This window comes from Genypterus blacodes, unplaced genomic scaffold, assembly GCF_046128005.1.
Source record: "Genypterus blacodes isolate CSIRO-AG114 ecotype Tasmania unplaced genomic scaffold, CSIRO-AGI_Gbla_v1 ptg000133l_1, whole genome shotgun sequence".
Taxonomy (NCBI): Eukaryota; Metazoa; Chordata; class Actinopteri; order Ophidiiformes; family Ophidiidae; genus Genypterus; species Genypterus blacodes.
The window spans coordinates 7,030,864-7,051,700 of NW_027466935.1; the positions used below are offsets into that span (position 1 = coordinate 7,030,864).

Sequence of the window (20,837 nt, forward strand, 5' to 3'; positions counted from 1 at the left end):
CCCCCTTAGACCCCCACAAGGATCCTTGGGGAGCCCTTGAATCACCACAACTCTTACCTTGCAAGATGTTTTCACCCCAGAGAGTTATTTTTCTCCTGCAGTATATTGGGACCTTTTATGGCTCAATTCATCGATGGTGACTTATAGTAAATGGGCCGCTTAAGTTAGATTGCTTAAGTCAAAAGAAATGTGTGGAATGTTATTTGTGCTCAGAGTTGAGTTGAGCGGGGGTGCCTAACACCATTTCTGTGTGGCACATTCAGATTATTAAGATCAACCGTTTCTACTACACACCTCTGTGGTTGCCAGGATCGCTGTCTGGAGACAAAAATCTCATTCCCAGAAAGCTGAACAGTCTCTCTCCTTAAAACAAGGACCTGCCACTAATCATGCCAGAATCTGTACGATAGGAAAGGCAGGTAAAATGATTATAAATGATTACTGACCACCTATTGCCCTGGATCGTTCCTGATGGGAGGTTCCAATCATATATCGTGACTAATAGCAATCAATTTGCTATTAAAAGCAAACATGGAAGAGATTTTTGCATGGGAAATACATCGTTGCAGTTAAATGTAAATGTCGTAATGAATGCTGACGACACTTGACTTCCTGCAGAAAAAGAGCAAAGACCACTTTGGCCTGGAGGGAGATGAAGAATCAACGATGCTTGAAGACTCTGTGTCACCCAAGAAGTGAGTGTCATCCGTCTGTCTATTTTTAGGAATTAAAGAACACTTTATACATACAATAGTGTGTGTGTGATGGAATTTTGTTGCATTATTATACCAACCTCTTCTTACTGTTTCGCGTAACATTAACTCTTGCAGGTCCACAGTGCTGCAGCAGCAGTTTAACAAGGTGGGGAAGGTGGAGACGGGCTCTGTGGCCCTGCCAGCCATCATGCGCTCAGGAGCTGGAGGTCCTGAAAGCTTCCACATGGGTTCCATGCCTCAGGCCAAGCAGCATATCACCAGTGGACAGATGCACAGAGGACACATGCCTCCATTGGTAAAACAGACCTAAAAGCCTGAAAATAATGAATAAAGCAAAGTACATTTTTAAATGATGTGCGGGTTGGTGCCTTGCGTGCATTTCCTGCCCTCAGTGTATGAATGGGTGAATGTCACTGTAAACTGCTTTGGTAGAAAAGCACCATACAAGTATAGTCCATTAACCATAACAGCACAATCATTTTCTCAACATTTTTCACAAGATTGACAATACTTCCTTCCACAGACATCAGCCCAACAAGCACTGACAGGAACCATCAACTCCAGTATGCAGGCGGTCCAGGCTGCTCAGGCCTCTCTGGATGACTTTGACACCCTGCCACCTCTTGGGACAGATGCCGTGAGAACTAACTTTCCTTAGTGCTGAATTCAGTCATTTGAGGTCTGTGTAGAGTGTTTCTTACCTTATTGTATTTTTCTGTTTGTTCAAGGCCTCTCAAGCCTGGCGCAAAAACAAGATGGATGAGTCTAAACACGAGATCCACTCCCAAGTGGATGCAATCACAGCGGGCACTGCCTCAATGGTCAACCTCACTGCAGGTACATTTTGGCCCTATAATATTGAAATTATTAGTGTTTGGCATGCTATGGCACGTAATTGCATTGTTTTGCATTGCATTGTCTGTTTCAATAAAGTCCATGTACATGTCTCCAGGTGACCCAGCAGAGACGGACTACACAGCTGTTGGCTGTGCTGTTACGACAATATCCTCCAACCTGACAGAGATGTCAAAGGGTGTTAAACTGCTAGCAGCGCTCATGGAGGATGAAGGAGCAAATGGACAGCAACTGTTGGGTGCTGCCAAGAACCTGGCCTGTGCCGTCTCCGACATGCTAAAAACTGCACAGCCTGCCAACACGGAGGTACAGGCTCAAAACATTCTGTATATATTGATACTTTTAAAGCATTAGATGCACTTGAAATGTTGGTAGTTTTATACTAGTTGTGGCCTGACGCTGATATACCTTTGGATTGCAGCCTCGTCAGATCCTGTTGCAGGCTGCAGGAAATGTGGGCCAAGCCAGCGGCGAGTTGCTTTCCCACATCGGAGAGACGGACGCTGATCCACACTTCCAGGTCAGTCCCATCATATTTGTAGTATGATTTAGGTAGCATAGCAGTTGAGTACATGTAGTATAGTATGGTATCTTTGTATACCACCACAAATAATGAACCTTCACAGGAAATATTGTTCGGCAATATATGTACTTTAAGCTATTGAGTCACTGATTCTCTGAATTTGTGCTTGAGTGCACTTACACCTGCATGACTTTTTCTTAACCCTACCAAAGTAGTTTTAACTTACTATCAAACCACTTAAAGAAGAGAAGAGAATCCAAAAACAGTTACATTCACATGTGAGAAATCCCTGGGCAAATGAAATGGAAAATCCTCACAGGTAACAGTTCAACGTCTGGGCAACCACCTATAGTTTACGTTAATTCCACAAGAGTTACCACTGAGTTGAATTAACACCTCTGTCAAAGGTAGGACTTATTGCAAGGCTGTTGAATTGGATTGTACACTTGCATCTGATAAAGTGGCCATTGAGTGTATATCCCCTCTTTTTTATGTTCACATTTAACAGTTTCTAGGTAAAGGATCTTTCAGGGGTGCAAGGAGAATCCACTGTAATGGTCAATTACTGGTAACAAATGTGTCTCTGAGATAAATGTGTCACTTTAAATGGCCAATCAAAACAATCATTTAAGTACATAAGATGATAATGGAAGGAATGGAAGAAATTTACAACTCTACTGGATTGGAGTCCTTTCTAACTGTTGTCACATGACCTTTAACAGTTTTGGTGGCTGGTTTCTATGAGCATGTAAATGTGCAAATTAATGCAGAACAAAAGCTCATATCTGTTGAATTTGTACTGGGCGACGCATTGGCTCACAGTACTGTCACCAAAACTGAGGGTGTTGTGAAAAACTAACACCATCGCTGTCAATGTGGGACTTCATCAATCACTCTTTAGATTTTACTGGCTGTAGGTTTGTGAAGGAGAAATCATCTGCCTGAACCAAACACAGCATACTGAGTCAGTTTCTGTTTTCCTTAACTTCTTTTTTAACCATATCACTGGGTTTAATTTAATTCCTTTTATTCTTTTCATCTGTCTAAATAATTTCATGATTGAAAATTTAATTTAAAGCATTCCAATTTTGAAGAACATAACTGACCATAATCTCCCTCATCCGTTTTCAATTTAGCAGGCAGTTATAAATACTGTACTTGTGTGTGTGTGCGTGTCTCTTTGGCATTGGCAGGACATGCTGATGCATCTGGCTAAGGCTGTGGCTAATGCTGCAGCAGCTCTAGTGCTGAAAGCAAAGAACGTAGCCCAGAAGACGGAGGACTCTGCACAACAGAACCGGGTCATTGCTGCAGCCACTCAGTGTGCTCTGTCCACATCTCAACTGGTAGCATGCACAAGGGTGAGTGAGAGCACTTCAATGTGATATTGAATATTGAAATATGATTTCAGCATTGGCTCTTTTGCATTCTTACACTTCATGTTCTCCCATCTCCAGGTGGTGGCTCCGACCATTAGCTCGCCCGTGTGCCAGGAGCAGCTGATTGAAGCAGGCAAACTGGTAGCCAAGTCTGTAGAAGGCTGTGTGGATGCTTCACAAGGTGCCACCAATGATGAGGGCCTCCTGAAACAGGTGGGCGTGGCTGCCACAGGTGTCACTCAGGCCCTCAATGAGTTACTTCATCACATCAAACAATATGCAAGTGGAGGCCAGCCTATTGGACGCCATGGAGAAGCTACAGACCGCATCCTAGATGTCACCGAGAACATCTTCAGCTCAATGGGAGATGCTGGTAGGTGCTGGGGCTCCGAAACTACTCAGTATACGTCTTGCAAACTTCCACAAAAGACACATTACAGCTGTTGCAAATCAAGGGTGTTTCTACGGGCTCCCAAGGAAAGATTTGTCTTTTTCTTTTTACTTCTGATACCTCACCCTAGGTACTGTATCTTGGTCTTAATATCACATAGCAGCATTCACTCATTCTACTGTTAAGCAATCAACCTCAAGGAGGCACCAACTCTTGCTCAAGTGAAGGCATCTGATTTAGATAATCTGGTTTGGTTAAAGGAAAGAGAAATGGACAATATGCAGTGCTTTGGTAATCAAGGTCCAGGATTGTGTGTCTTCATTTTGGTCTTTATGTGACCTTTCCTCTCTTGAACTCCTGTCATTTGAATGATCAACTTTGAAGATCACAAATGCATAATATGACTGAATATGAGAGTTAACACATTATAACTCATCTTTCTTTGTTGTATCATACAGGTGAGATGGTTCGTCAAGCACGTATCCTTGCTCAGGCCACCTCTGATCTGGTCAATGCCATCAAGATGGATGCAGAGGGGGAATCGGACCTGGAGAACTCGCGCAAACTGCTTTCCGCTGCCAAGCTGTTGGCTGATGCCACTGCCAAGATGGTGGAGGCTGCAAAGGTTTGTATTGTGCTCCCCTGACAATTTGCCATGCGTCTTATCAGATTATTATTATTTTTTATTATAATGTCAATTTAACAGTAGCACAAAACTTGCATGTCTGTGATCTGCAATATATGACGGCTCTGGGTTGATGAGCTATTATGCAGGGGCAATTGTCAAAACAGAACTTTAATAATTCAGTATACATTTCACGCTAGGGTGCAGCTGCAAACCCTGACAGTGAAGAACAGCAGCAGAAGTTGCGGGAGGCTGCCGAAGGTCTCCGAATGGCAACAAATGCTGCCGCCCAGAATGCCATAAAGAAACGACTGGTCAACAAACTGGAGGTATAAAGATAGATTTGGATGTTATGGCAATTATAACCTCTTAGTCTTATATGCACTGGTTCAGATATCTATATATCTCACTTTGTGTTACCTTTCAGAATGCAGCCAAACAAGCAGCGGCAGCAGCCACTCAGACTATCGCTGCTGCCCAGCATGCAGCCTCATCCAACAAGAACCTGGCTGCTCAGCAGCAGCTCGTCCAAAGCTGCAAGGTAACTGTGTCTCACTTCATATCACGTCACGTCACGTCACGTCAGATCACAGATGTACAATGAAGTGTCTTTGTAATCAGGTTGTGGCTGAGCAGATCCCTCAGTTGGTCCAGGGTGTCAGAGGAAGTCAGTCTCAGCCTGACAGTCCAAGTGCTCAGCTCGCCCTCATCAGTGCCAGCCAGAACTTCCTCCAGGTCAGACATGAAAGCTCACACACCAACCATCAGTAATGCTAATGTTAAAGAGGGATATTCATTCCCACTTGCCACAGAATGAATACTTTTAAATGAATATATTATTTTTTGGTGAGTGTCTATTTGAACTGTTAACAGGATTTGTCAAAATGCAGATCACTTCAAAATGTTTATATTGAATAACCTGTTTTGTCCTCATTTGTCAGCCTGGTGCTAGGATGGTCACAGCTTCCAAGGCCACGGTTCCCACCATCGGTGACCAGTCCTCAGCCATGCAGCTCAGCCAGTGTGCTAAGAACCTGGCCAGTGCCTTGGCTGAACTCCGCACTGCCTCACAAAAGGTCCTTTTTATATATATTTAAAATCTTCAACAGCACTGTCATCATCCATATAATGTGGATTCATCAAACTGACTCAACTGTAAATTATTTGAATAATTCTGCAGCTCTGGATGTGATCTAACGTGACTTTACATCTCTTGGACACCATAACATTTTTTGCATTATTAATATAATTTGTATACTCTGTACTATGAATTGGGAAGTAATATCTGGAGAAAGGAATATCTTACTGAACATATGCCGTGTCCAACAATCACATTTACAGTTTTGGTTGTGTATGCATGCTTGTACAGGCTCAGGAAGCATGTGGTCCACTGGAGATAGACAACGCTCTTTTGATGGTGAGGGGTCTGGAGAAGGACATGCAGGAGGCCAAAGCTTCAGCTGAGGCGGGCAAACTCAGACCGCTGCCTGGAGAGACGGTGAATCTTTATACTATTACAAATCTGTGACAAGAACAAGAAAACAAGGCACACTCACGCACTCCTGCACTCTAACCCTTTCATGTTTGAGGGTGTACATGAGAACCTGTGTATTGCTTATATGCAACCCCGAATATAATACATTATATGCCCAGTTTTCTGTTAAATAGAGGCAGAATGGATAAGTGTAAAGTGAGGAGCTTCATGCTGTCAGTTTTTTAGTCATATCATCATTATATAAGTGCAGTAGAGTTGTGTGTAACATTTTGTGTGTCATGTTTCAGCTGGAGAAATGCTCTCAGGATCTGGGTACCAACACCAAAGCTGTAAGCTCTGCCATTGCCCAACTGCTGAGTGAGGCCACACAAGGCAATGAAAACTATACAGGTGGGTTTAAACAGAAGCAATCTCAAAAAGCCTGCGATTTCTAATGTGTTTGTGCATTGACTCGTCAAAATGTCTGAATTAAAACAAAGCCCAGATATATTCCATAGTTTTATTGTGATGGCTGCACCTCTCCTCTGACCTCATGCTCTCCCTTGCAGGCATGGCAGCCAGAGATGTTGCCCAGGCCCTTAAGTCCCTGTCCTCAGCTGCTAGAGGGGTCGCTGCCACCACAGATGAGCCGGTGGCCCGCAGTGCCATGCTGGACTGTGCTGCTGATGTCATGGACAAATCAGCCAACCTGATTGAGGAAACGAAGAGGGCCATCGCAAAACCAGGAGATGCTGAGAATCAGCAGAGGCTGGCCCAGGTCAGATAGAGGATGATAGAGAGAACTGTATGAGATTGAGTCAATTGCCCTTTACATGAATGTGAGGGTTTGTGATGTTAAGTATGGAATCATTTCAGTACATCGTGGAAATCTGTGCACAGAGGTATGAAACTCAGGTGACCAATTTCCTTGTGTGCGTGTTCCTGGGTGTATCTCTTTGTGCGTGGGTGTATGTGTAGGTGGCTAAGGCAGTCTCTCAAGCCCTAAACCGATCAGTGAACTGCCTTCCGGGACAGAGGGATGTTGATAACGCCCTCCGCACTGTGGGAGAATCCAGCAAGAGCCTGCTGGCTGATTCAGTTAGTACACAACCTCTTTGTACAGTGAACATTGCTCAGCCGCTTCATAGTAATGTCTTTCTTTTTTGTCTATGCTGAAAAATAGATTTACTCAGCCTAATTGTTCCCTTCTCATCTCTCTAGTTCCCATCCAGTGGAAGGAGCTTCCAAGAAGTTCAGGCTCAACTTAATGATGTGGCAGCTAATCTGAACCAGTCAGCCAATGAGGTGGTCCAGGCATCCAGAGGGACCACTCAGGACTTGGCTAGGTCCACCAGCAAATTTGGACATGACTTCAGCAACTTTTTGGAAGCTGGTGTTGACATGGCTGGAACATCACAGGTCAGGACGATGAGCTTCATTTAGCAGTCCATCTAACATAGGTTTAATAAAAGTTCATGCTATGTTACATATTTGCAGTTGTTTTCATCTAATTGTCAAATGATTTTACTTATCAATGACAGTTTTATGTAGATCAAAGTTGCTGGCATGAACTCTGTTGTTCTTCCTCTCGTCAGTCTAAAGAGGACCAGACACAGGTGGTGTTCAACCTGAAGACCATCTCCATGTCCTCAAGCAAACTGCTGCTGGCAGCCAAGGCCCTTACAACTGACCCAAGCTCCCCCAACCTCAAAAACCAGCTGGCAGCTGCTGCCCGGTAACACACAACACAACCAGTATTCATTGACGGAATAAAGATGTTCTTCAGGGTTCAGTATCATCTGATTCACTCACTAGCATTACAGCAAAGCTTTCACACATTTTGTTAAACCTGTAACTTAATTATTGTAATAATACTGTGGTAATTTTCTTATCAAGAACACGGATTAATGAAAAAACACAGCAAAACATAATGATCAATGTTAGTCATCCTCTGTGTCCCTATCTCTCTTTCTTTGTGTCCACAGGGCAGTTACAGACAGTATTAACCAGCTCATCACAATGTGCACTCAGCAGGCTCCAGGTCAGAAGGAGTGTGACAATGCTCTCAGAGAGCTGGAGGTAGAGAAACCTTATTCATTTATCAATTCTTTACCAACATGTGAGCGACAGAATTAGCTCAGCTTGACAAAGAATGCAGGATGGGTCAAAGCACCTTTAAGATTTCAGAAGTGTCAGGGTCAAAGTACAATTCTGTTTAGTTCAAGAAAGTCACATTGTTTCAGTTTTGCCCCTCATAGTCCTTGCTCAAGGAACATTTTGTAGCGTGGTTGTTCTGGTTGTAGAGTGTGGTTTGTCAATATGTGTTCTCTCTGCAGTCGGTGAGAGGAATGCTGGAGAACCCGACTGAGGCCACCAATGACCTTTCGTACTTTGACTGTATCGACAGTGTCATGGAGAACTCCAAGGTAGAACAAACATCTCTGCTTCTGTATGCGTTGATCTCTGACTGTCTCATGTTTGCTTCCCATCTCACCTGAGTTTGTCTACTTTTCCCAATACAAAGAACTCAAAACTCCTCCTCCTCTTTCTGTAAAACCAGTGCAGTCCTGCGTTATCTGATCGCTGTGGATGTTTTGTGTCGTTTGTTCATAGGTACTTGGTGAGTCTATGGCCGGGATATCCCAAAATGCCAAGAACTCCAACCTACCTGAGTTTGGTGATTCGGTCAGTGCTGGCTCCAAAGCTCTGTGTGGCCTGACTGAAGCAGCTGCACAGGTAAAAGCAAAGAGAGAGACAAATGGAGAACTCCACCTGATTTGCTCTGTAGCACATCTGTGTTGATTGTTTTAAACTAATCAGGGATGCGTTTACACTTTTAGGCTGCCTATCTGGTGGGAGTATCAGACCCCAACAGTTCAGCAGGTCAGAAGGGCCTGGTTGACCCCTCACAGTTTGCCCGGGCTAACCAATCTATTCAGATGGCATGCCAAAACCTGGTGGACCCAGCCTGTACTCAGTCTCAGGTACATGAATCCTCAATACATCTCAAGAACGATTACTTTCATAATCTACTTCATCGTGGTCCATGATAGAGTTGAATACAGTCTCATTTAATCATCCTTTGTCTACCAATTCCTTTGTCCAGGTGCTCTCTGCTGCCACCATTGTAGCCAAACACACATCTGCATTGTGTAATGCTTGCCGCTTGGCCTCCTCAAAAACTCCCAACCCTGTTGCAAAGAGGCAGTTCGTCCAATCAGCCAAAGAGGTGGCCAACACCACAGCCAACTTGGTGAAGTCCATAAAGGTTTGTGGCAGGATATCGTTCACAAAAGATAGCTCTCAATAATGTTTTTTTTTTATCTAAGTCACATCAAAGCGACTGTCGGATTTAAGGGTTTGTTTCTTGTTTAAGTACTAACAATAATGTTACCCCGTGCAGGCTTTAGATGGAGCATTTAACCAGGACAACAGAGAGAAGTGCAAGGCTGCCACTGGTCCTTTGATAGAAGCCGTGGACAACCTGACAGCCTTCGCATCCAACCCAGAGTTTGCCAGCATTCCTGCTCAGATCAGCCCCGAGGTACAATTTCTTCCCCCACTTCAAACACTTTGGTATCAGTAATTACATTTACATGCACAGAAATTGTTTGGTACTGGTCTGACTAAGATGACTACATGAATGAGGAAGGAGCCCCATGCATGTCTATCATATTCAAAAATACCTTTATTTACAGGCACAAGGTCTGTAGTCTGTTTTAAGACACTAGACCCATCCAAGATGTTTACATGAGCTACTATTACTCTGTTTACAAGTAGTCAAGTCCATGTCATTGTGTTGGTTTATGGGCATTGCATTTACACACTTCCTTGAGACTGGTTGAGAGTTTAAATGCCTGTTCACACCTAGTTGGAAAACAGAAGAAACAGAAGAACAGAGTTTCCAATTCACCTTAGCTGAATGTTTTTGGAGGTGGGAGAAACACAGATGTAAATTCCACTCAGAAAGGACCTTCTTGCTATGAGGCACATGAAACATGTTATTCTCTTTTTTAATTACTATCTGACTGTGACATAGTATTTGTAACTGCATCTATCTTTCTTTGTAAACCGTCAATTTCATCCTGACCCATTCTCACCCTTCACCTTCCTCAGGGTCATGCAGCAATGGAGCCCATTGTGGCCGCAGCAAAGACAATGCTGATGAGCTCAACCGGCCTAATCCAGACTGCCCGTTCCCTGGCAGTCAATCCCAAAGACCCCCCTAAGTGGTCAGTGCTGGCAGGACACTCCAGGACTGTGTCCGACTCCATCAAGAAACTGATCACCAACATGAGGTATACTTGGTTAGACAGTCTGCAACCATGAGCCTTACCATTCACAAAGCATTATAACCCTAGCCCTAACCCAAGACATGCAGTTGTGTTGCATCAGTTAAAGTTTAAAGCCTGAGCCAACTGTCACATACCATGATAGTGACTTTTGGCTATCTTGAAGTGATTGTAAAAAGAGACACGGAGCCATGGTGTGACTGTGTTTCTCCACATTGCCGATAACTCTAACTCTAATTCTAACCCTAACCCTAACCCTAACCCTAACCAGTGCTGCACAAACGTCTTGCACGCACAATAGCAAACACCGTCACCATACCTAACCCATATCATATACTAAAACAGTATTACTCATTTTGTAATCACTCACACATTATATATCCTTCATTTTTGCAGAGAAAAGGCTCCTGGTCAGAGAGAATGCGATGAAGCAATTGAGGTGTTGAACGGCTGCATCCGCGAGGTCGACCAGGCATCCCTGGCTGCCATAAGCCAGCAGCTAACACCTCGAGATGACATTTCCATGGAGGTACTGTACATGCTCATACTTTCACACGTGTGCGTGCATGCATACCATTTGGATTGGTGAGACAGTGAGATTCTTCACATTTCTGTATTGCAACTAAGAGAAGGAAATTCTATGCTTGAGTATGTATTTTGTTTATTTTGCAGGCTCTCCACGAGCAGATGGCTATGTCAGTCCATGAGATCAGTAATTTGATTGAGCCTGTAGCTGTTGCTGCTCGGTCTGAGGCCTCCCATCTCGGCCACAAGGTAAAACACAGGACACACTACAACAGAGCTGATACCCTAAAACAACTGAAGGAGGATTATAGTTCCAGTGACTTGGGATTATGTCATGTTCCTTATGTCAGTGCTTTTTTAAAAATTGTCTTTGTGTTTGCACAGCGTAGATTTACACTTCTCTTTCTTTCTTTACCTCCCTGCAACCTTGAACAGGTGTCTCAAATGGCAAGTTACTTTGAGCCCCTGATCATGGCAGCTATTGGCACAGCATCCAAGATCCTCAGCAGCCAACAGCAGATGGCTGTGTTAGACCAGACAAAAACCCTGACAGAGTCTGCACTGCAGATGCTCTACACTGCCAAAGAGGCTGGAGGGAACCCCAAGGTAGTGTACCTGGCACACGTATAAAAAGGAAGCAGCTTATCAAAATGAAAACACCACCATGCACCAGTGAGGATATATGACAATAACTTGTGCATTATCAAGGCCCAGTTACACAATATTTATTACATATACATTCATTTAGGTGCATTGTAGGTCAAGCTAGTTTGTCCACAGAATAGAATAAACAGAATAATAATTTTGCTCAAGAGTTCCACTGTAACAAAATGTTGAAAAGCATAAAGTATAAAAATGCAACACTATGATGACATGATGGTTTCTTGTGCTATGGCCTGTGCCCTCAGTATTTTCTTGCTTTGCGTCAGGCTGGTTATTTCAGTTTTATCTTTGTTCCTGCCCCCCAGGCAGCACACATGCAGGAGGCCCTGGAGGAGTCAGTGCAGATGATGAAAGAAGCAGTGGACGACCTGGGTGCCACCCTGACAGAGGCAGCCAGTGCAGCAGGTGCTGTGGGAGGCATGGTTGACTCAATTAATGACTCCATCAATAAAATGGAGGACACACCTGGATTTGAACCCGAAGGCACCTTTGTTGACTACCAGACCACCATGGTTAAGACGGCTAAAGCTATCGCTGTCACTGTGCAGGAGATGGTAATTAATCAGCTATTTATATTTTTTTGTAGCTGTGTTTCATCAGTAAGACCTCCAGATACATTTTCGCTCTGATTGCTGTTTGTGAACTATAATCAACCTGGTGGAAACTTGCCAGATACACTTGCTGGCTGTTCGAGCTCAAATATGTTTGCTCTCCTTCAGGTGACTAAGTCTAACAGTAACCCTGATGACCTCGGAGGTTTGGCCAACCAAATGACCAATGAGTTTGGAAATCTGGCAGATGAGGCCAAATATGCTGCTATCACCGCAGAGAATGAAGAAGTAAATATCTCAGCATCTCCCCACTGTGTGACACTACATCAGCATGTCATTTGCTGTTTTAGCTGCTAATCGAACACGTGTATTTGTTTTCAGATTGGTTCTCACATTAAGAAGCAGGTCAGTGAGCTGGGTTTCAGTTGCACTGGCTTGGTGACCAAAGCTGGAGCTCTGCAGTGCAGCCCCAACGACTCTTTCACAAAGAAGGAGCTGATTGAAAGTGCCCGTAAAGTCTCTGAGAAGGTGAGACTACAACTAACCACTTTTTTTGTGTGAATGTTATAACTGCAATGTAAGCATCGTGAGATTGATGATTCACATCTATGCCCTGTTATAAAAGTTCACAACCCTGTCGTGCCACTCGCAAATAAATCAAATTCTGCTCCTTGCAGGTATCCCATGTGTTGGCATCGCTTCAGGCCGGTAACCGGGGCACCCAGGCCTGCATCACAGCAGCCAGTGCCGTGTCTGGCATCATTGCTGATCTTGACACCACCATCATGTTTGCCACTGCTGGAACTCTTAACAGAGAGAATGCAGAGACCTTCGCTGATCACAGGTAAACATCACTTCAGAGGCACATTCCACCATATCCTAAGGCTGTGGTTCCCCAACCGCTCAACCTCCGCGTTAGTTCTTGTTGCTGAGGTTTTACGACAGCCTCACTAATGGGTGGTGACTTTGTCCCCTCCATGTGTCCAGGGAATACATCCTGAAAACAGCAAAGGCACTGGTGGAGGACACCAAACTGCTGGTGTCTGGTGCTGCATCTAGCCAGGAGAAATTGGCCCAAGCTGCTTCGTCCTCTGTCGGCACCATCACCAAACTCGCTGAAGTGGTGAAGTTGGGAGCTGCCAGCCTGGGTTCTGAAGACCCAGAGACACAGGTACAGACGGCCAGAGAAGTGTCTCAAAAAGGAATTACTTTCCAATGGTGTTATTCCATTTTCTGTTAATGTACACAGGAATGTACTTGATCACTGTGCAGTTCTTTGGGCAAAATACTTGCGGAAACACAGAGTATAAGTGAAGGAGGGCACATAACCACATGCACTCCATTTGTGTGTTCAATGGTACCTCTTATGTGTATTCCAAATTTAGCTGCAACAAGCTGAGGAATACTGCATAAACACAGACAATGAAACTTCTGTCCCATTCTTACAAAGATCCATACACACCTTCATTTATTTTTGACCGATTGGGAACCATTCTGATGTTATCATTAGATTATGTGGTTCAGTCCACTCAGCACACCTGCAGGCTCAAGGTGTAGGAGAGAATTTGGAATCTGCTATTAATGTGTGCCTATTTGAAATCACAAATACCATTGTAGTAAATGCATCCTTACTAATGGATGGTATTATGTACTTCCCCCAATAGGTGGTCCTAATCAATGCAGTGAAAGACGTGGCCAAAGCCCTGGGTAACCTCATCAGCACCACCAAGGCAGCTGCCGGAAAACCCCATGATGATTCCAGCATGCTCCAGCTGAAGAACTCTGCAAAGGTAACATTGAATAGATACGTTCATTTGAGACATTTAGGTTTCTGCTTCTTATTTAATTTTGACATAACAACAATTTTGACATACCATGATTGTAATCATTGCTGATCATCTGACTTGCTTGCTGTAGGTGATGGTGACCAATGTTACATCACTGCTGAAGACGGTGAAGGCTGTGGAGGATGAAGCGACTAAGGGGACAAGGGCTTTGGAGGCTACAATTGAACACATCAAACAGGAACTGACTGTGAGTCACGTTATCTAAAAATGCTTATACAAGTACGGGGTTGAGTAAACTTGGTGTACATACTAAACCCACTGCAAATGTAATATGTGTACCAATACTTGACCAGATCCTTGTTCTATATTATGGCATTGAAAAAGATCATTTAATAGTTTTTCAACAAAACCCTATTTTATTGGATCATTACTTCCTATCACACTATTGGAAAATGGGTTCACTAGATGTCTGTCTGATAGAGCTGTAGCTAAATTTAAGTGAGCAGCTCCCATATTACTCCCATTTTAGCTTTGCTGCCATGGCTTCATGTAAAGTCCAGAATAGAATTTAAAATCCTCCTGCTCACTTTCAAAGCTCTTAATGGTCAGGCTCCATCCAACCTTAAAAAGGTCATAATACTGTATAACCCCCCTAGATCACTGCACTCTCAGAATGCAGGCTCACTTGTGGTTCCTAGTATCTCCAAAAGTAGGACGGGAGGCAGAGCCTTCAGTTATCAGGCTCCTCTTGTGGAACCATCTTCCAGATTCGGTCCGGGGGACAGACACCCTCTCTACGTTTAAGAGTAGTTCCTTTTTGACAAAGCTTATAGTTAGGGCCGGCCAGGCTTGCCTTGGACCAGCCCCTAGGTTCTTGTGTAAGCCTGTCCTGTAGAGAGGAAGACCCTGTCCTGCTAGGAACCCATGCATTCTATTTGAATTAATATCATTAGTCATATTTACATTATACTATCGGTGTTGTGGCCGTGCCTCTGTGTGTGTGTCTCTCTCCATGCATACAGCATATTGATGGTGTCTGACTGACCCTGCCACTGTTTCGCCACACAGGTTTTCAGCAGTGCTGAACCACCACCAAAAACAACAACACCAGAGGAGTTTATTCGCACGACTAAAGGAATCACTATGGCGACAGCAAAGGCAGTTGCGGCTGGGAACTCATGTCGCCAGGAGGACATCATTGCTACGGCTAACCTTAGCCGAAGGGCCATCGCTGATATGTTGCACTCTTGTAAGGTAAGGAACAGCATCCATGTAATTTAATGTTGTTCTTCCCTGCGACCAAGTGGAACACACAGTTATACATACCGCGATTTAATGAATTCTCAAGACAAATGTGAAAAGAGCTTGTAGTGACAAACATTTATCATTCAGTAATATCCAAAGAGAAAAAGTGTTTTGAGTGTTTTAATATGAACAATGTCCAAGGCTTACATGGTCGTGGTTCAGATGTTATTTCTTTCTCATTAGGAAGCGGCTTATCACCCAGAGGTGGGCAAGGAGGTCCAGGTGAGGGCGCTGCGTTATGGCAATGAATGTGCCACTGGATATCTGGGACTGCTGGAGCACGTGCTGGTGGTAAGTGATACTTCCACACACAAACTCACATTCAACAGGTTACGCGCTGTGCAGTTCAACCCAATAAGGATAAGGTTTGATAAATAACTAAGGCAGTTGAAATTGTAAAATCTGCATGACGGTTGGTTTTAGGAGAACAAGAAAGTTAGTGGCACTTGCAGAGACTGAACTTACTTGAACAGATTGAACATACTTGATGCAAGTATCAGTGAACAAGTATCAAACAAAAAGCAAACCAATGTTAACGTTAGCTCTTGAAGCAGTCAGGACTTACTTTATGTGAATCTGTGTTTTATGACTGACTGGTAAAGGGATACACTGGCAAAGTGTGTATATAACTTTTCTTTATACTTTTGAAGAAATGGCATGGATGCTGAGGCCTATGGACCTGTCAAGTGAACACCCAACAATGTCAGAAACCTAGTTTGGACGTAAATGAACTGAAAACAATGACATTTTCTCCCGGAAAAGTCACGTTTACACGTTTGGTTTAAGGCTTGGTTATGCTTTTGTCTTCACTGGCCACAGTACGAGAAAGGCCTCGAACAGAAATGCCAGCGAGATACACATCAGTACATTTAATCTCCAAGCAAACACCTGCATGCAGGTGCGAACACCAATTATAGTAGTCAGTCCGATTTAGATAAGCTTCTATTAAAGATTAGATAAGCTGTTATGTTTGGCCCAGTATAAAATCACTGCTCAGTCATTTCCTCTTCTAAAAGTATCCTGCTAGTCCTGGTATCAAATGGAAATGATGAGTTCCTTATGGATTTCTTTTCTTCTTGTTTTGTGGTTGAATCGTTAGGACATCAAAACTATTAAACTATTATAATGGAATAAAACGCTAAGTAACTAAAGCAGGATGAAAATGCTGTGTCAGCTGACACCAATAGGAAAAAACTTGTTTGTAGGCATGCCTACAAATACCTCAGCTGCATGTGACTTGTTAAAGCTGTGTGTTTGTGTTTGTAATGTGTTTTATCAAGTATTTCGTTCATTTTCCTAATGCACTGTCAATGTGTCTTTACTGTTGTGGCGCACTGATGACTGTGCAAGCCGGTGAGTAGACCTGAGACATGCATGTGTGGAGCTGCCTTGGTTGAATCTTTACACCATAATAATCCATCAGATCCTAGACCAGCTCACTTTATGGAAGACGTTAAAATTAAATCAAAACTTAAAAAAAAGTCACATAAAAACACACAAGGTGACTAATATAAATTTGAACAGGCAAAGCACGCCTTTTTTGTTGTTGTTTACGTATCACCTGTATTAACATTTCATTGTTTCGGTGAGTTAACATGTTATCAGGAATAATCAAGGAATAATATGCATCAAACTTAGTAGTGCAGTAGTAGCACTGTTAAAGCACGAAGCCCTGGGTTGAATCCTCTGGTCCCCTCTTTGTGTGGTGTTTGCATGTTTCTTCCAAACATGATCAAATAACATAAGCTGAACAAAAGACTTCAAAATAGAACTACCAATGACCTTGAACTCAAGCCAAACTAAAGCTCATAAGCAAGTAGAGGCAATTATGTGTCTAGCCCTATATCAAATACACTGACTCAAAGGGATTTACAGGTCTACATATCGGTGGTTCCCAACCAACCAAAGCTCTTGATTCATGAAGAGTATCTCAAGGTGTCACAGTTCTGTGTAGACTTTGCTAAGGGTCTCTCTCTCTCTCTCTTTGCGCTACTCTCCAATCTGTTTATATTTGATGACTTCATCTGCGAATACCATGCCATTATTCCCTGAAAGTCTCTATACCAAATTATTTTACCCTTAATTCTGGGATGACATAGGGAATGACCTTCATCTTGATTGGTGTTTCAGAGTGTGGAGGAAAGTATTTTTTGGGGTTTTACAGCTATCTTTAAATGGACGAAAAAACATCCTCTTACAGAAGTGCACAGTCCTTTTTAACCTAAGGCAGGAGAACACAACAGCTACAATGATATCAATATACGGTAATGTGTTTGAATGTGAAGAAGGCACAGCCCCAGGGTCCTGGAGTCCTGTGCTAGCCAGCTGTCTGGTATCGTCCAACACCTCCTCAATCTTAGTCTGAAAGGATACCAGTGCAGTGGAAAAATACTGCTTGGTTCCTAAGAATACCACCCCATCTGACCCCAATGACTTCAGACAAGTTACCTACTGGGGATTCGGGTCTTGGCTCACCAGGGACCACAGGTGAAACCTTCTCTTGACCCTCTACAATTTGCCTAGCAGCCTCATGGGGGCGTGGACAATGCTGTCATCTACCTACTACAGTGTGCTCACTCTCTTACTCCATTTGTTGTTGAACAGAATCTTCTTCTCTTCTGCCACCTTGCATTAACTGTGGGGCTTAAGACCGAGAGCCAGAGATTCCTGTAGGTCCTCTTGTTTGCCCTCTAGTAAGGGTGCAGCTCACTCCACATTAGACAGGCGGTAGATGTAGTTGATAACAATGATGTTGGTGGTGTACAGCTATTGTCTTTTCAAGCACTGACTTGTGCAACCATGTGACTATGAATGTGATGTACTCATGATGATGACATTCCTGTTCTTTGGCTTTTATCAGACGACTGTGGTGCTGGATGTGAAAGCAAAGTTGCAATCATAGAAGAGTGCAGATCAGGTTTGTTCTGCATCACAGTGCTCATCGCGGTGATCTTCTTCCAAACTCATACGTTGTTAAGAAGATGGGCAGGTGCTTGTGCTTGCGGATGCTGATCTTGTGACAGTGTTAACGGGGCCCATGACCTCTGTTCCTCATGCCTGTGCACAATTTTATTCTATGACTGATTTAAGTTTCCCCCTTGACACATGGAGAGTGTACAGGAGCCCGTCTGTGTAGGAAAGCTGACTAATGTAGGAGTATGGTGGAAACATAGGCAGTTCTCCTGATAGTGCCATGGACAGTCGTGAACTCTGGCCTCAATTGTCCCAATGAAGAAACTATGCAGACATGCCAGTTTACAATTTTACCTTACATCCATCATTTTCCTTTATTTGACATCCTTGGAGTTGGAGCACCTCACTTCTCCTCCTCTCCTATTGCAGATCAGGAATCAATCAATCAATGAAAGTATTCTTAATTCACATTTAGTCTGAAGTAATAAACAAACTGATTAATTGTGAACCGAGTTAGGCCTTCCTTTGTCAGTCTTTGGGGTCACATTACAGCTCCAGTATGCAGGAGATGCCAAAACCACAACAATTCACAGAGCAGCCTTTTCACATATATAAACATGTATATTTTGTTACAAAGTGCAGTAAAGTTTAAATATGTTGAGTCAGTGTTAAAAAAAAAGAGAACTTGCTGATAATCGTTAGATGTAGAGTAAAACAAATGAAAGTGAAATAAAGTCCTGCATCACAGTGTGTGCATGTGTATAATAGAGTTATGTTTTCATGTTTCAGTTATTCCTGGAATTTAATTTCTAAGAACTGGAGGAGCTGCTAAATTTTGATTTGGCTGTTGATGGCTGATTGCAGAGCCACGTCAGGCTACAGGATTGGCTGAGTGTTTACCGACTGTTTACTTTCATAACAAGGAAATATTCTTAGTTATTCCTTGTTAGCTGTTGATCATGTTACTAAAGTGGACATTCCAGAGAGGAGCGTGCAAAGTGTCGTCTTGCGTCTAGCGTTTAGTGGCGTGGTAAACTTTTTTATCTCATCAACAAATGAACACCTTGAGACGTCTTACCTCATTATTACAGATTTATTCACCTCATCCAGAATTGTTGCACGTTGCTTGTATCTTGCCACAAATATGTCCTGTATCCCTGCGGCTAATAGAGGAGGTCATTCATGGAGAGCTCAGGTAACACGGTGCTCTCAGCATGTGTGTCCCATAGTGTGCATATGTGCGCGTGTGTGTGTTGGCACCGTATATGTAGTATGCCCATCCATGTGTTTGTCTTTAGCTGCGGCATTAGTTTGGCTCATTGCATGCATTCCTGTGCAACTACGTCCATGCCTCTATCTTTTCATGACAACACATCTGAATAAACTTGAGCTGGGTATAGACCTTTGAGCCCTGTTAATGCCCTGCACCTGTCTGCTCTGCTCCAACCCAAATACTGTCTGTCCATTAGGACAGTCTGAGGACACCACTTTTAGATACAGCAGCTTAAAGAAAAACTGCGTCATTCATTTGAGCATGAAAGTAATTCGCTTTTTATCATATCATTATTATATGGGTTGAAAACACCCACACATTCACAAAAGTGTTTACAGCTGAAGAGATACAATTGGTTCGTAAAGCTACACTCCTATTTCCTTATCTGGAATTAATTACGGCGACTTCGACTTCTTTTCTGAGCTGTGTGAACAAATCAAATCTGAGTCAAACTTAATAGCTGAGCTGAAGAATGCTAAGGTTGAAAGTCATTTGTTGGTTTTATTTGCTTATATACACCTCACAGCCAGTAAAAATAAACATGGAGAACATCGACAACAATGGGAGCTATCAGGGGAGAGATGTGGAGGTCGTAAATTTGTCAGCTACATCATGTATGCAGAAGCTTCCAGCAGATGTCACCTAGAGGCAACATATAGTAACTACCAGCAGTTATTGAAGATATTTCACAAGAAATGTCAAGGTTCCATTTACAGTTTCATCGACTGACATATTTGTCATGTTTGTTGTTGATGATGAACGCATGCTCATCATGTTTTTGTTGTATGCGTGTGTATGTGTTCTTTTAAGGGTCGGATCTGACTTCAAAGTTGGAATCGGGCATTTAGGCCTGGAATGTGAATGATATGATATTGAATCATATTAATTCCATGCTTGTTTACATCTTACTCATAACTGCCTTTTTGCCATAATCGCTGTACAGACAAAATCAGTGTACAGCGGACGAATGATCACAAAGCCTGTTTAGATAGATTCTCACTGCAGTCTTGTTTGTTTTTTCACCTGCAGATCATCCAGAAACCGTCTCATGACTTGAAGCAGCAATTGTCAAACTACTCAAAGCGTGTGGCAGGCTCAGTCACTGAACTCATCCAGGCTGCTGAGGCCATGAAAGGTACCTTCACACTTTGGCTCTTTGTGTCTTTATGTACATTTAACAGTATCCACCCTTGATTAATTTATTTTTAACCATTGCTACAATAAGCTGATCTTGTCAACAGAAGTGTGTTTATGCATTTGATGACTGAACAGAAAGGGAATACAAATATTATGATCAATAAATCCAATGAAAGTTTATAGATCGCTCATTTTAAGTGCAGAGCTACAACAGAATTGCTTGTTATGTGTTGCCAAGAGCCTAATAAAGTCAGCATCTTTAATACAAAATGTACAGTGTAATACACAATACACCTGAACAATATACCTCATTTAACCAATTGTAATTGCTCATAACAGGAAACATGACATTAGCCTGTCCCCCCATGATTTCACAATCTCGATTAAGTCATTTTTCCGATCTAAATTGCTTGAGTTGTGCAGCAAAT

The 20,837-nt window shown here is 43.0% G+C and overlaps 1 protein-coding gene across 3 annotated transcripts in view; it reads left to right on the forward strand.

Moving 5' to 3' along the window:
- Positions 1 to 20,837, forward strand: part of tln1 (talin 1) — a 47,530-nt gene that overhangs the window by 20,314 nt on the left and 6,379 nt on the right. For 2 of the 3 annotated variants that reach the window (XM_076164275.1, XM_076164276.1), the window contains 40 exons: positions 619 to 695; positions 831 to 1,011; positions 1,240 to 1,353; positions 1,445 to 1,553; positions 1,669 to 1,877; positions 1,993 to 2,091; positions 2,603 to 2,662; positions 3,288 to 3,455; positions 3,552 to 3,846; positions 4,323 to 4,489; positions 4,690 to 4,818; positions 4,917 to 5,030; positions 5,111 to 5,224; positions 5,431 to 5,565; positions 5,859 to 5,987; positions 6,272 to 6,374; positions 6,533 to 6,741; positions 6,942 to 7,061; positions 7,185 to 7,382; positions 7,559 to 7,698; positions 7,949 to 8,042; positions 8,300 to 8,389; positions 8,577 to 8,699; positions 8,804 to 8,947; positions 9,070 to 9,231; positions 9,367 to 9,507; positions 10,080 to 10,261; positions 10,652 to 10,784; positions 10,928 to 11,029; positions 11,216 to 11,386; positions 11,749 to 11,997; positions 12,163 to 12,282; positions 12,376 to 12,522; positions 12,672 to 12,838; positions 12,982 to 13,165; positions 13,659 to 13,784; positions 13,912 to 14,028; positions 14,850 to 15,035; positions 15,270 to 15,377; positions 20,302 to 20,407. In XM_076164275.1, the coding sequence (XP_076020390.1) occupies positions 619 to 695; positions 831 to 1,011; positions 1,240 to 1,353; positions 1,445 to 1,553; positions 1,669 to 1,877; positions 1,993 to 2,091; positions 2,603 to 2,662; positions 3,288 to 3,455; positions 3,552 to 3,846; positions 4,323 to 4,489; positions 4,690 to 4,818; positions 4,917 to 5,030; positions 5,111 to 5,224; positions 5,431 to 5,565; positions 5,859 to 5,987; positions 6,272 to 6,374; positions 6,533 to 6,741; positions 6,942 to 7,061; positions 7,185 to 7,382; positions 7,559 to 7,698; positions 7,949 to 8,042; positions 8,300 to 8,389; positions 8,577 to 8,699; positions 8,804 to 8,947; positions 9,070 to 9,231; positions 9,367 to 9,507; positions 10,080 to 10,261; positions 10,652 to 10,784; positions 10,928 to 11,029; positions 11,216 to 11,386; positions 11,749 to 11,997; positions 12,163 to 12,282; positions 12,376 to 12,522; positions 12,672 to 12,838; positions 12,982 to 13,165; positions 13,659 to 13,784; positions 13,912 to 14,028; positions 14,850 to 15,035; positions 15,270 to 15,377; positions 20,302 to 20,407 (5,722 nt within the window). The remainder of the gene's footprint in view (positions 1 to 618; positions 696 to 830; positions 1,012 to 1,239; positions 1,354 to 1,444; positions 1,554 to 1,668; positions 1,878 to 1,992; positions 2,092 to 2,602; positions 2,663 to 3,287; positions 3,456 to 3,551; positions 3,847 to 4,322; positions 4,490 to 4,689; positions 4,819 to 4,916; positions 5,031 to 5,110; positions 5,225 to 5,430; positions 5,566 to 5,858; positions 5,988 to 6,271; positions 6,375 to 6,532; positions 6,742 to 6,941; positions 7,062 to 7,184; positions 7,383 to 7,558; positions 7,699 to 7,948; positions 8,043 to 8,299; positions 8,390 to 8,576; positions 8,700 to 8,803; positions 8,948 to 9,069; positions 9,232 to 9,366; positions 9,508 to 10,079; positions 10,262 to 10,651; positions 10,785 to 10,927; positions 11,030 to 11,215; positions 11,387 to 11,748; positions 11,998 to 12,162; positions 12,283 to 12,375; positions 12,523 to 12,671; positions 12,839 to 12,981; positions 13,166 to 13,658; positions 13,785 to 13,911; positions 14,029 to 14,849; positions 15,036 to 15,269; positions 15,378 to 20,301; positions 20,408 to 20,837) is intronic. The other variant, XM_076164277.1, reaches the window with a different exon arrangement.